This window comes from Hevea brasiliensis, chromosome 16, assembly GCF_030052815.1.
Source record: "Hevea brasiliensis isolate MT/VB/25A 57/8 chromosome 16, ASM3005281v1, whole genome shotgun sequence".
In the NCBI taxonomy this organism is placed as follows: Eukaryota; Viridiplantae; Streptophyta; class Magnoliopsida; order Malpighiales; family Euphorbiaceae; genus Hevea; species Hevea brasiliensis.
In genome coordinates, this window is record NC_079508.1 from 69,983,054 (window position 1) to 69,996,357 (window position 13,304).

The following is a 13,304-nucleotide window of genomic DNA, read 5'->3' on the forward strand; positions in this document are numbered from 1 at the left end:
TGTTCTGGCGATTAATTAGTGGGATTCCTTATTTCCATATCCTCATGTGAAAGGTTACAGGGGGAAAGGTAACGTAAGAAAGAAGCAGTTGAACCATATATTGTTTTGAAGATTGAGCTGACCCCTCACTTACTCCATGCTTGCATTATATCCTACGCTTTGGGTCCACAGAGAAAGCACTCTCGCCTGCCCATTGCAACAGAAATGAAAGAAAATTGTTGGAAAGTGACCTTTGTTGAAAATATTTCATCACACACTAACTTCTATTTTGGGTAATTTAAGTAATGGTTGATGCCATTGGACTAACGATGCTTATTTATTTTTTAATGCATAATAATTTTTTACTTCTTAATTATTAAAAAAATATTATTTATCAATTAATTTCTTAACTTAAAATAATGAGTTTCATTTATTTTGAGTGTAAGGTATACCCAATAATTTCTTTATTATAAGTTATTTTTTATTATACATTTTATTTACAATGCTTATAAATTGTGATAAATTTAATCAACATGACAAGAAACTTTTTGAAAGAAAATATTATAATGGTAAATATTAAAATTGTTTATTAAATTTTATATTTAAATGTTTTTAAAATAATAATAATTTTTAATATAAATGAAAGAATTCAAACTCAAAACCTTACCCCCTAAATTTAAAGCAAAAGCACAATTGTTTTATATTTCTATATTTTGTGTTAAGTTGTCTATACCAAAGTCGAAGTGTAATTCTCATTATTTTGAGGAATTTAAAGAGGAAGGGACTTGTAGGCCTGCTTGCTCTTTATCAGAAAAGTCTAAAGCGTCAAGCATATAAATACATGTGTTCATTAATTTTATTACAATAATTAATTAATTAATTAATTAATTAATTAATTAATTAATGCACCAACACTTACAATTAAGTGAAGTCTTCATTTAAATATAGATATTGAATCTCAATATAATATGTCACTAATAATAATTTTTTGACTCTCTAAATTCAAGCATTAGAAAATTTTAACTCATACGATAGAGGATTAAAATTATTAAAAATAAATTCATGAAAAATTTAATTTTTTATTTATTATCAAATTATGACTTTAAAATTTAATTTCATATTTTCTATTCACATTCAAGCCTTAAACCCAATATGTTTGCTTGGAATCGAAGGAAGAAAAAAGCTGCGGGTTTTTTTTTTCTTTTTTATTATAAATAAAATTATCTGTTTTATTAAAAAAAAAAAGCCAAAACCTTTATGTGCAAAGACTCCTGTAAAGACTGGACTTCAACGTGGCACGCTATAGTACAGACTGTGATCAGAATCTTTAATTATTAAAAATTATAATATTATGAAAAATAAAAGATTTATATAAAAAAAATATAATGATTTGTATTAATCCAACGAAAATAAATTTTATTAAAAATATTATGTATCCTTTTATTTTTAAAAAATTAGAATGAACATTAACAAAAAGGAGAGAATTCTTAAAAATATATATATATATATAAGCAGGCAACCATGTGATTGGACCAGTCCACTAAGCACACGATAACTTAAACGCGTCTTAGTTTCCTTCCACTATGCTCCACTGTGCCTATTTCCGTCAATTCCAAAAGCTTGGCGACCACACGCATAAATAAATAACCCAATTAAACCCTCAGTTCCTTCACACCAAAGCCATGGCGGAAGACAATCAGATGGTTCCGTTACCACCGCTGAAACTTAACCCAAGAAACGATGAGGAATTCGCCGCCGTAAAACCCCAGCAAGAAAAAAGCAGTAAATGCCTCGTATATCTTCTTGCAGGAATTGTCATCCTCAGTGCTATCTTCCTCGTTTTTGCACTTGTAGTAATGCGTCCGAGAACTCCCCATCTCGAATTGAGCTTGGTTTCAGTGAAAAATCTTGTCTATACTAATAATAATGCGTCTTTCCCTTCCTTTAATATGACTCTAGAGGCCGAGTTCTCGATCGAGAATCCGAATTTTGGGATGTTCAAGTTCGAGAATTCGACTGCAAATGTGTTATATGGAGGCACGACAGTGGGAAAAGCGATAATAGGCAAGGGGCTAGTCAGAGCTAGAGGGAAAGAAAAGATAAAGGTTAAGGTGGATGTGAGATCATATAGATTATCGGATACTGAAAAGTTAAGCAAGGACATAAATTCGGGGATTTTGAAGTTGAACAGCCTTGCCAAGTTCAGTGGAAAAGTTAAGTTTTGGCAGATTGTAAAGAAGAGGAGAACTGCTTCCATAAATTGTAGTATGAGCCTTAATTTGACAAGCCATGCTTTTGAGCTTCAGGATTTGATATGTAGCTAATAGGGTTGAATTCCTTTGTTATCTGTTTCTAAACAATTTTGATGAAGCTACATATATATTGAGTAAATACTTGTATCAACTCTTTCATTGTTTTTGTTCCAACTCCCTTGCAAAATTTTTCCTGCTCTCTTCCACGCAAGGATCAAGAATTTGATCCTCTTTGTCTAATTTAATGGTTTAAAGCTTATTATTCGTCTGATAAAGTGAATTTCACATTCTTATTCCTTCAATCCCTACTAAAAAAAAGGAATTTGATTCTCTTTAGATTAAAGATGGCTTTTCTAATCCATCTTTATATATATATATATATATATATATATATATACACACACACGCACACAATATTGATAATTGATAAATGATATATAATTATCTAATACATAAGGTGGAGATGATTTCGTTAAGAAGCAAGTTAACTTGCTAAAGTGAAGTATTATGTTGACATCATTGGTTATCAGATATCAAATGAAGAAGAATTGTATGGGATCAATTTGTATAAAAGCCAGATCTCCCACCATTCATTTGTATAAATCTCTTCTTCCTTACTTCCATAATGTGTCATTTTCCTTGGTCAAGAGAAGTGCTTATAGAGCTGCTGATTTCTTAGCTAAGTTCCTAACAAGCTTAGCTCTATCTTGTACTCTGATTCTTCTTCAGTTGTGTAATGCACTATTTGCAAGTAAAAAAAAAAAAAAATTGCATAAAAGCCGCAAAGTGGGTTAATTAGTTAGTGACTCTCAGTGCAAATTAAGGCTATTTCTTGGATATAATGTTTTCATAAAGCTGACGCTGACAGCTTAACGAGATCATACAGATTGAAGGATAGCTATTTTGTTAAGCTGTTAGCATCACCAATATGAAAACATAATATCCAAGAAATAGTCATAATTTCCTGATCTCTGTATGATTTCGTTAAGCTGTGGTTGCAGTGGATAAGGTTGGGATTAGAATCAGATTGGCGATTCTGCTTCTATGAGTTCGGGATTAGGAACCATATTGAAGGTTTTTTTTTTTTTTTTTTTCCAGTTACGAATCAATTTAATTCAATTTATCTTGCTTGATCAAATTTGATGATAAATTTTCTATATATCTTTATTTTAAAAAAATAATTTTTAATTTAACTCAAAAATAGATTAAACTATTAATTGAATTCGATTTTAAATTATTCTGATTAAATATGTGTTTGATGAAATTTAATCTAATTTCAATCGGATTGATTTGGATGTGATTTCAGTCGAAACTGGGACAGGCCTATGTCTAGTATTGAATGATATGTATAATAATGTAGTGAACGAGCCTTGCCCATGACATAACTCCTAAAACGATTTCTTAAATGTTACTCTCTTTGTTTTCAATGTCTTCACAACACTCCAAACCAAGAAAAGTGAAAAGACCTGCAATCTAAACTCTATGGGGAGATTGAAAAGGAAGAATTATTCTATAGTTTAATTAAAATTTATTTTTAAAATTATAAAATTTTGAATTTAAATTTTAACTAAAAATAAATAAATAATACAGAGTACTCAAATTGGGAGCCTAGAAATTGGAACAATTTAAAAGGCAAGACGAAATAAAAAGGGCCACTCACTCTTCTCCCTTTGGCGTAGGTTGTTAGGAATCCACATTTCCCATAGTCAACACTCTTTGTCAAATATACAAGCGTATCAATTACAAATCAAAGTTGATGAATTTACCCATTAATTTTTAAACTGTGATAATGATATATGAAACCATTTCGTGCAGTGCTTGGGAATGTGTAAACACAAGGCCAATTGTTGAGGTAGAATTATATAGAATGTTGATTGAAAGTAACTTCATTGATTATTCTTGCTCTTCACGGGTGCATCAAAAATCAGAAAAAGCTTATGGAAACTTCATGGAATTTTATTTAATCAGTATTTTTATTTTACAATAGTAGATCTCCTAATTTTAATTTGAAGTGTAATTGATATTTTTACCTTAAATCGAAGGTGGAAATTTCCCATAATATCCGTAGTGCGCACAGTCAAAAGTCAAGTCGTTCACGCCGTGCGTGTAAAACGCGTAGTGAAGTCGTTGAGATGGTTACATGTCAAACACTATGGACAAAATCTAGCCGTTTATATTACTAAAAAAATTGAATCATTCTTTTCCATTCCAGCGTGTGGCCCATGGCTGAGACCACAGAGCAGGCCAAGCCTTTAGCTGCTTCTGCATTCCAATCCCTCAGCGATGAAGAGGAAGCCTTATCCACCCAATTGAAGCTTCACCAGCGAAAATGCATCAAGTGTTGCGGCTGTTTCATTGCCTTCCTTTTAATTCTAGCTGTCACCGTTCTAGTCCTCTTTTTCACTGTTTTTCATATCAAGGATCCTGTTGTCAGGATGAACACCCTAACCCTGGACCTGGAACCACTGCTGCTACCTAATGGGAGTTTCAGTTTCAGAACCGATGCCAACGTCACACTTCTTGCTGATATTTCATTGAAAAACCCTAACTTCGCCTCCTTCAAGTTCAACAACGGAACAACAACTGTTTTGTATGGTGGCACGGTGGTCGGCGAGGCGAGGACTCCGTCAGAGAAGGCCAAGGCAAGGCGGACGATTCACATGAACGTTACGGTGAATATGATTCCTGAGAAAATTTTGGAAGTTGCAAGCTGGGTTAAGGATGCAATTTCAGGTTCTTTAACTGTGAGCACCAGCACAGTAATTGATGGGAAGGTGAAGATACTCAACATTATCAAGAAGCATCTTGCGGTAGAAGTGAATTGCACTATTAAATATCATTTTTTAAGCCAGGAGATTCAAGAAAATTGCAGACCACATTTCCTTTGAGGTCCTCAATTATATTCTGTGCTGATGATTAATTTTAATAGTCACTTGTTACGATACTTTTGTTTTGTTTTGTTATATATATATTATCAATATACATACATGGGTTGCTAAATAGCTATGTAGAGGGGTTACAGATATATATATATATATATATATATATATATATATATATATATATATATATATATATATATATATACAAGCTTGTTTTGCATTTGTTGTATATCCCATTTTAGACTCAGGAAAAGTAATCAAATTGCTTCTCTGATATTCTATATGCTTTTGATTGATACTAATGAAATTGTTCTTTACTCTAAAAAAATAAATAAATAAATTGCTTAAAAAAAAAAGAAAGAAAAGTCATCAAATATATCATTATCACTTAAACTTCCTGAGCGCACTAAATTATCTTGCCAAGAAAGTACAAGCTTGAAGAACAAGCCCAAAAAGGACTTCCCAAGTGAGCCTCATATTTCCATGGTAGGATCTCCTTTAGCCCTTCCATTAACTAGTGTTCATTGTTTTTTTCTTTGGATATGTTATAATAATATCATAAATTTAAAATTAAAGAGAATTAATGAAATTATGTAGGCATAATAATTTTATTTTAAATTAAATTTATTATAATCAATATTTCAATTTCACTTAATATTTAAAAGAAAAAACAAATTTGTCAAGTCAATGTTGAACACCTCTGAGCTAAATTATAAATAAAAAAACTTAGAGAACGTAACGAAATTCTGATGGTGATTGAGTAACATATTTATAAGAATTTTCTATTAAGGAAATAAATTAATTTATATATTCAGTCAGTAAAAAATTATAATCTTATATGCATAATAGGCTCTATCATGTTTTTAAATAGGATATATCATAATTTTAAATTATTTATTAATTTTTTATTCAATAAGAATATACTGATTATTAAATGTAAAGTAAGTTTTCTGATTATTAAATGTAAAAGTAAGCAACTGAGTGTTTGAACTTTGAAGGAATAGGACGAAGGACCAAACAAGGGAACACAGTAGAAAGAGACGAAAGGAATGGTTCAGGGCTACATTTGCTCTTACAATTCAATGGGGATAGAGCATTGGACTGCTTTGCTATTAGGATCCAATAGAAAGAAACAAAAGGAATGATTTATTGAATGATTACAAGATATAATAGTGGACTACTTCTTCTTAGGAAAACCTTAAAGAAATGCTATCAATGGATCCCTCAGATTTTTCATTGTGCATGGTTTTGAAAAGTTATCAAATTGAATCCAAGACTTGGTCTCATTGCACATTAATTAAAAGAGTGAATGCCAATGGAAAATGAGATCTATCATAACTGTGTTATTACTATAATATTTTGGGGAAAAAATAAATATTTTTGGATTTTTTTTTTATGAGAAATCATAAATTCATAATTGTGACTTGGATTTTTTTTTTCTTTTTCTCTTATTTCTCTCTATTTGCCTATTGCTTAGTTCAATGTCTAATTAAGCATCGGTCCATTTGGCATTATAATTGGAGAGAAATTATTAGGTGCACTCGGTGCACATATACCTTTCACAATTATATGGGACTCACTCCCTATATAATAGAAGGGACTCACTTTCTGTGAGAGAAGGAGTACTATTTTTTAGTGCTTTTGATGTACCTAATAATTAGCCTATATTATCTATTTTAAATAATATTAAAAAATAATTTGAAAAAAAAGGTGTTTAATTATTTGAATATATCTATTATAAACCTTTTCTTTTTAAGAACGTATGAAGTGGGCTTATGTCAAATTTGGGCCCAGAATAATTGAATATTTGGGAACCATGTCACTTGAGCCCATTTTGGGCCTAACTCAAAAGGCAATGAGCAAGTGAAAGCCGCAAAATGGCTGAGCTTGAAGTGCGTCGGGGATTTGATTAAATGGCTGAGCTGATCCGCTCTTCCACTTTGTGTGAGAAATTGATCCCTATCCCTAGGGGAGTACAAAATCGACAAACGGTGCATCCCCTAATCACCACCAACTACTTTGCTGTCCCCTATTAAATAGATAGCTTTGTTATATTTAATTTCACATTAATTTGGCTAAAATTAATGATAATTATAATAATAATTTTACATTCATTAATACGGATTCTATCAAGCACCTGTATCACCCAATTTTATGGGACCACTTGTATCCAAGTTAAAACGTTAAAAATGGAAAATTCTAGATTTTACAAAACCCAAAAAGTGTCTTTGTTAAAGTAGAAACTGAAATGAGAAATAAAGCAGAGACATATCAATCATGGAAAGAGAGCCAATCCCTTGTAATTGGTTTTAAGAAGGGCTGTTGGGACTTTTGGGGATACAAAAGTGTCTCATGGTGCATGAATTAGACCCATTAGAGAGAAAAATTCATCTAGCTGGTGGGTAAAATACTTTTGAGTTTGGCCTAAAATGGGCTCGAGTGCATGAACTGCCCTGTGATTCCTTGGGACATGCTGGCTCGCAATGGGGATTTTGTCCTCACAACTCATGGTTGCTATTATATCTCGAGTTCCTATTTCAAGCACCTCTTTATCTCACACTGCACTTGAAATGTCAATGTGCTGTTTTCAAGTGATTATCTCCGATTTCTTTATCCACGAGCAATGTATTGCACATGCCGCTCAATTCGCCTGTTGAAATGAGGGAATTTTTGGTAGATACCCAAATGCACATGCAAGACTTCACGAGGGAACTAGTACCAGTAATTTTAATCCAATTATTCAAATCTTAATGCACAGACTCACCACTAGCTAAGAGTACTCGAAGCTGAAGGAGACAAAGAAGCCGGCAACCTATATAAACGTAGATAATTAAATAAACGAGTCTGTGGTGTGTGATGTCTGCAGGATGGTCGCCTCAACAACAAACAATCCTAACCAATTCCTGATTACTGTGTATATCAGATAAGTATAAGGAGTTTTCCTTTTAAATTTAAAGAAAAGTAAGAAATTTTTTTGGCACCATTAATAGTGGAGAGGCGGCCAACAACACTAAACAAGCTGTATAGAGAAAGTGTGTTCAAAGAAAGGAGGGATGGCACAAAGGTTTCGGCCTTAAATTAAGCTGAGTTAGAGGCCTAAAAAGCAAAGAGAAGGGTAAAAAGAATCTAGTTACTGACTTAAAAGCCCAAAACGACAAAAGGCTTTTGCCTAAACTGCAAAACCTGGCAGGCTAAATGCAGCGGTTTTGGAGGTCCCATGCAAGACACAAGGAGACAGATTGAATCCCAGACGTTACTTTCACACGAACATAAATTGGGGTCGCATCAACCCCAATGAATGACCTTCTCTGATTCCAAGATTTCATGATTAGACCATATATATATAGTGAGAAGAAGAAAAGAAAACTAAAGAAAATGTGCTAAACCAGAGAAACAAATAAAGATAACTACTAGTGCTGTTTTTGACAAAGAATGAAACTCTCTCTCTCTCTCTCTCTCTCTCTCTCTCCGACTCCTTTGAGAAAAAGAAAAAGAAAAGAAAATCTCTTTTTTCACTATTTGGGTTCTCTCCTTTCCTCACTTCTCTGACCACTAAAGACACCAACCTTCGCCAGACTCTAGAGCCTGGACCCATGTTTCATAAATCATCCAAAGAAGAAGTAACAACCATTACTTACACATCAATTCAAAACAATATGACAAAACCCATCTAATCATTGTTAGATATTTCTGCTTTCTGATTTTTGTTTCGTCCTATCACATTACAAGGATGGATCAAACCATGGCTTGGATTCATTTTTAATTCTCTGATCCAGCCACTTCCATTTGATTCCATAATCTATTATTGGGTGTTGAACAGGAAAATTACTGTTTTATGTAAAATTTTTATTCATAGATATAAACATCCAGGGATTCTTCTTCTCTACTTCTTTCAGATTTGGAGTAGAAAGATGAAGCTTTTATAGACAGTAGTAAACTAAAAATCAGGTACTGAGCTTCCTGCCTTAAACACCAAACATCTCTTCTTTTACTTATCCTAACCAAAATTCCTCTAAACTAAAAATAAACACATTTACAGAACAGGATCGAAAATCATGGACTGAGAAAATGATAAAAGATAATATAATTCCTAGAGAGAATCATTTCTAAGCACACACAACTCTGATTAAACAGACCCATTTTCCCGCCCTTCATTTTAGGATGGTTCAATTCTCAGAGCGCGGAAATTTTCCTTCATCTGAAGATTTCCTCGTCAATTCAAGAGATTTCTCGTGCGAGGGATCGCTCACTGATCTTGATAGCATGGAGGAATCCGAATCTACCCATCAAAAAAGAACAAATTAATTAACAGATAACTTTGGCAGAGTTGGTCGAAAGTTATTAATTATGTAATCGAAATACCTCTAGAGGCATTGAATGATCTTTTGCAGTGCAGAATGGCGCTCTGGATCCCATCCTGCTGCTGCAACAGCGAATCATCTCTCCTCCTTGACATTATCTGAGCTGAAGGAGCCGCCGCCACCGCAGAAGACGCTGAACGACTTTTCCCTAAATGTTTACACACAATTCTCAGCCCCGCTGGCAAGTTTCCTTGTTTCACGCTTCTCGCATTGCTCACTTGAGGCGCTTCTCCAATTTCAGTCTCCGGTTGGCTCTTCTCGGCTGACGTCGTTGATTTCGACGGTGAAGATTTCTGCGCTGAAGATACCGTGGAAGGCGGCGGCGGAGAAGGAGAAGATGCTTTCAGTCCAGAGCCTAAGCTCAGTTGGCCAGAGAATCTCAGTTTCTCTGCGTACCGTTTCGAAACGCGAATGTAAAGAGGCTTCACCTTCTTCAAGTATCTCTGCATTACCTCTTTCGAAAACCGCTTCTCATCTGAAGCGGAGGAGGCGGCTTTTTCCTCTGTATTATTCTCCTTCCGCGAGGACTTGACGCTTTTACTGTTCTCTTTAGTGAAGAAAGAAACTAGAGGAACCTCCTCGACCTTGAACTTGACGGTGAAGAACTTGCTCTGTTTGGTGGCCTCCTCTTCTTTCTCTTCCTGTTTCTGTTGTTGCTGTTTGGGAGTAGGAGAAGCAGCAGATTCATTAACCTCGGCGGCTTTCTCCGTTGCGTTCATTTTTGACTTCTTGAACCCCAACATGAACACTCTTAACTTGGTGGCTGATTTCAAGAAAGAAACAGGGAACTGAGGCTTCGAACTAGGCTCTAAGCCATTGAGAACCAGGGAGGAGGGCTCGATAGGCACAAGTCTCCCTTTGAAAAACAAATCATCAGAAGGTGAAAGTGTAAGATTTTGATCCATACGGTCGTTGCTAGAACCAGAAGAGAGAGTGAAGTTGAACTCCGTCTCCCCGTCTGTATCTTCCCCATCGTCGTCGTCGTTATCCTCCTCAGAAATGTCTCCATTAATTACTTTCTTCTCATCTCTGTCTTCTTCTCCTTCCTCGTCGTCAGGTACAGCGAACTCTAAGTCAAAAAAGGGACCGTCATCGTCATCATCATCGTCGGTTTCAACAGCGTTCTGGGCGACGGTAGTGAGGATAGTAGTGGAGCGTGAGTTAACACCGGAATCTCTAGCGCCAACAACGACACCACCGCCGCCGCCCCTCCAGTATTTGAGCAAGCTAAAAGCTTCCATGGTTGGGAGAGCCAGCCCAGAATAATGCAGTAGAAAAGGTAAAAATTAATATGAGTTGATGTTAGAAAGATACAGAGCAGCAAGGGCAAGGAAGGAAAGAGGGGTTGGTATTGATTTGAGGGGTACTCAGTAGAATGGGAGTTGCAGGAGGGTACTACTGAAAATGGGGTGACAAAGTAAGCAGAGAGGGGTAAGCTTTTTTTCCCACAGAAGAAAGAGAGCTCTGGCTTTTATTTTGTCTAGATTCGGGGAGGTTGCAGGTTAGTCATGTGAGATCAGTCTGCGAGTCTGAAATGTATACGGATACGGCCTATGTAAAAGTAAATACTGTTTTTACTTTTTACATTTACAGTGTATTTAATTATCTATGTCCATATTCTCGTTTAATGGTAAAAAAAAAAAAAAAGAAGAATGGTTCTCGTTTAATATTCTCTTCAGGGTTCAGTCTTCTCTCATCCCTTCATACACTTTGACTCTATACGGGGATTGCTGTATGAATTAACGTATAACCCACCCAACTGTAAATTAACCAAAAATATATATATAAGCCAGCCTATATATAAACTTTAGGGGTACGTAGTTCCAGTTTAGTTAGGAATATTTTTAAAAATTTAAATAGAATTGAAATTTTAATATGATTTTAAATTAATTTTTTAATATTTTAGTTTCGAGTATTCCTTCTCAATTTTTTTAATTTTGATTTGATTTAATATGATTTAATTTGATTCTCAATTTTTAAAATAATTTTATGTAATTATATCCTTAAATGTCATACTTAAATTAATATTTAAATTTTAAATTAAATTATTAATATATAATATATTATATAATATATTTTTTAATTATTTCTAAATTATATAATCTTTGATTATAAAGTGTATATATAATTTATAATTAAACATATAATATAATATAATATACATTTTAACTATTTGTTTATTATATAATATTTAGATATAAGTATAAATATAATTAAAAATTAATATATATAATATAATAATATATTTATAATTAAGAATTATAAATAATTTAATATTTTTATAACTAATTAAAATTATTATAAAAATATAAAAAAAATAAAATATAATATTAAATTATATTTAATTCATAATTATATTTAATTCAGTTTAGTTAGGAATATGCCTAAAAATTAAAATAAAATTAAAATTTTAATATGATTTTAATTTGATTTTTCAATATTTTAGTTTTGGAGTATCCCTTCTCAATTTTTCAATTTTCGTTCAATTTAATATGATTTTGATTCGATTCTCAATTTTTAAAATAATGTTATGTAATTATATCCTTAAAAAGTCATACTTAAATTAATATTTAAATTTTAAATTAAATTATTAATGTAACACCCCAAAATTTTAAATTTTATTATTTTATGAGCATTTTTGGTATTTTAATTTTATTTAAATTTTATGAATTTTTTTGAGATTTTTCGGATTTTAAAAATCGGATTCGATTTTCCGAAAATATAAACTTTGATGATTTTTAAAAATTAATTTAAAGACAACGTGGCAAAACTAAAAATATATTTAGAGTCTACGTATTTTTCTGAATTTTCTGAAAATTTTTCGAAATTTTTGGACCTCGTTTTCGGCCCCGAGGCAGAGTAAAAAATTTAAAATTTTGTATTCCGAATCGAACCGACCGAATCGAACCGGACCGGATCGGACCGGCTCCTTTTTCTTCTTCTCTTTTCTTCCGCGCGTCCCGACCTCCTCCCATTCTCTCTCTCTTTTCTCTCTCCTCCCTCCTCCCCTTGCCGCGTCGCCACCTCCCCTGACTTCCCACCTCGCCGGCGCGCCGCCTCAGCCCTCCCCCACTGCCGGCCGCCGCCTGGAACGCCGAAAAACGGTCCCAGAAACAACGCGCAGCGTGCCCGCGACTCCTCGACTTCCCGGCCAAAATCCGGCCGATCCGGCCACCAATTGGACCGGGTCTTATGTCTAAATTCATCTACTCGTCGAGAGCTTTCCATAGACACCAAGAACACCGAAATCCATCTAACGGTTTGTCCAATTTTTGCCCAGGAAGTTTTAGCCCATTTTGAATTTTGGGCTAGATTTCTCGCAAACCGTGAATCCCACGAGAAAACCAAGAGTACTAGAGCGCTCCACTCGTCGAGAGCTTCGCAGCGATATAAATTTCAAATTTTTCCGACACCGTTTTTCGGTGGGTCCCACGGAACTTCGCAGTGTCTTTCCGAGTGTTAAATGAGTTTAGAAAATTCTGAAAAATTTATGTACTAACCCCCGTGTTGTGGGCTTTGTGTAGATATCCTCAATTCGCGGAAATTCGACAGTTGACCGGGTTTGCAAATTTCGGGCCAGATAAACCCGTTACCGGAAAAGTCTCCGAATTGGACCGAGGTTTTGGCTACCCTCCATTGTCAGACGTCCCGAGCGCGTCCCCGAAGTCGAAATCGGCAAAGGTAAACCCGAACCTTGCTTTTTCGTAATTTTCTAGTACTTAAATAGGATTAAAAATTCATAAAATATTCGTGGTAGCTCAGAAAATTATGATTCTTTTTGCAATAGCCAAGTAATATTGCTAAGGACCGCAGGGCAAAGTTTTAGAATT

General features: G+C 34.0%; 3 protein-coding genes across 3 annotated transcripts; 2 read left to right on the plus strand and 1 right to left on the minus strand.

The window, feature by feature from the left end:
- The first annotated feature begins 1,577 nt into the window (after positions 1-1,577).
- LOC110664095 (late embryogenesis abundant protein At1g64065) lies at positions 1,578-2,390 on the plus strand. Its single transcript, XM_021823626.2, has one exon. The coding sequence runs from the start codon at positions 1,662-1,664 to the stop codon at positions 2,301-2,303; it is 642 nt and encodes a 213-aa protein (XP_021679318.2). The 5' UTR covers positions 1,578-1,661; the 3' UTR covers positions 2,304-2,390.
- Positions 2,391-4,419: 2,029 nt separating this feature from the next.
- Positions 4,420-5,233, plus strand: LOC110664129 (late embryogenesis abundant protein At1g64065). The gene has a single exon (XM_021823686.2). The coding sequence runs from the start codon at positions 4,454-4,456 to the stop codon at positions 5,117-5,119; it is 666 nt and encodes a 221-aa protein (XP_021679378.2). The 5' UTR covers positions 4,420-4,453; the 3' UTR covers positions 5,120-5,233.
- A 3,692-nt stretch (positions 5,234-8,925) lies between these two features.
- LOC110664128 (probable membrane-associated kinase regulator 2) lies at positions 8,926-10,957 on the minus strand. The gene is made up of 2 exons (XM_021823685.2): positions 9,476-10,957; positions 8,926-9,392 (listed from the first exon to the last, which is right to left on the minus strand). Exons 1-2 carry the CDS (start codon positions 10,713-10,715, stop codon positions 9,280-9,282), a joined length of 1,353 nt encoding a protein of 450 aa, XP_021679377.2. The 5' UTR covers positions 10,716-10,957; the 3' UTR covers positions 8,926-9,279.
- Between the last annotated feature and the right edge of the window lie 2,347 nt (positions 10,958-13,304).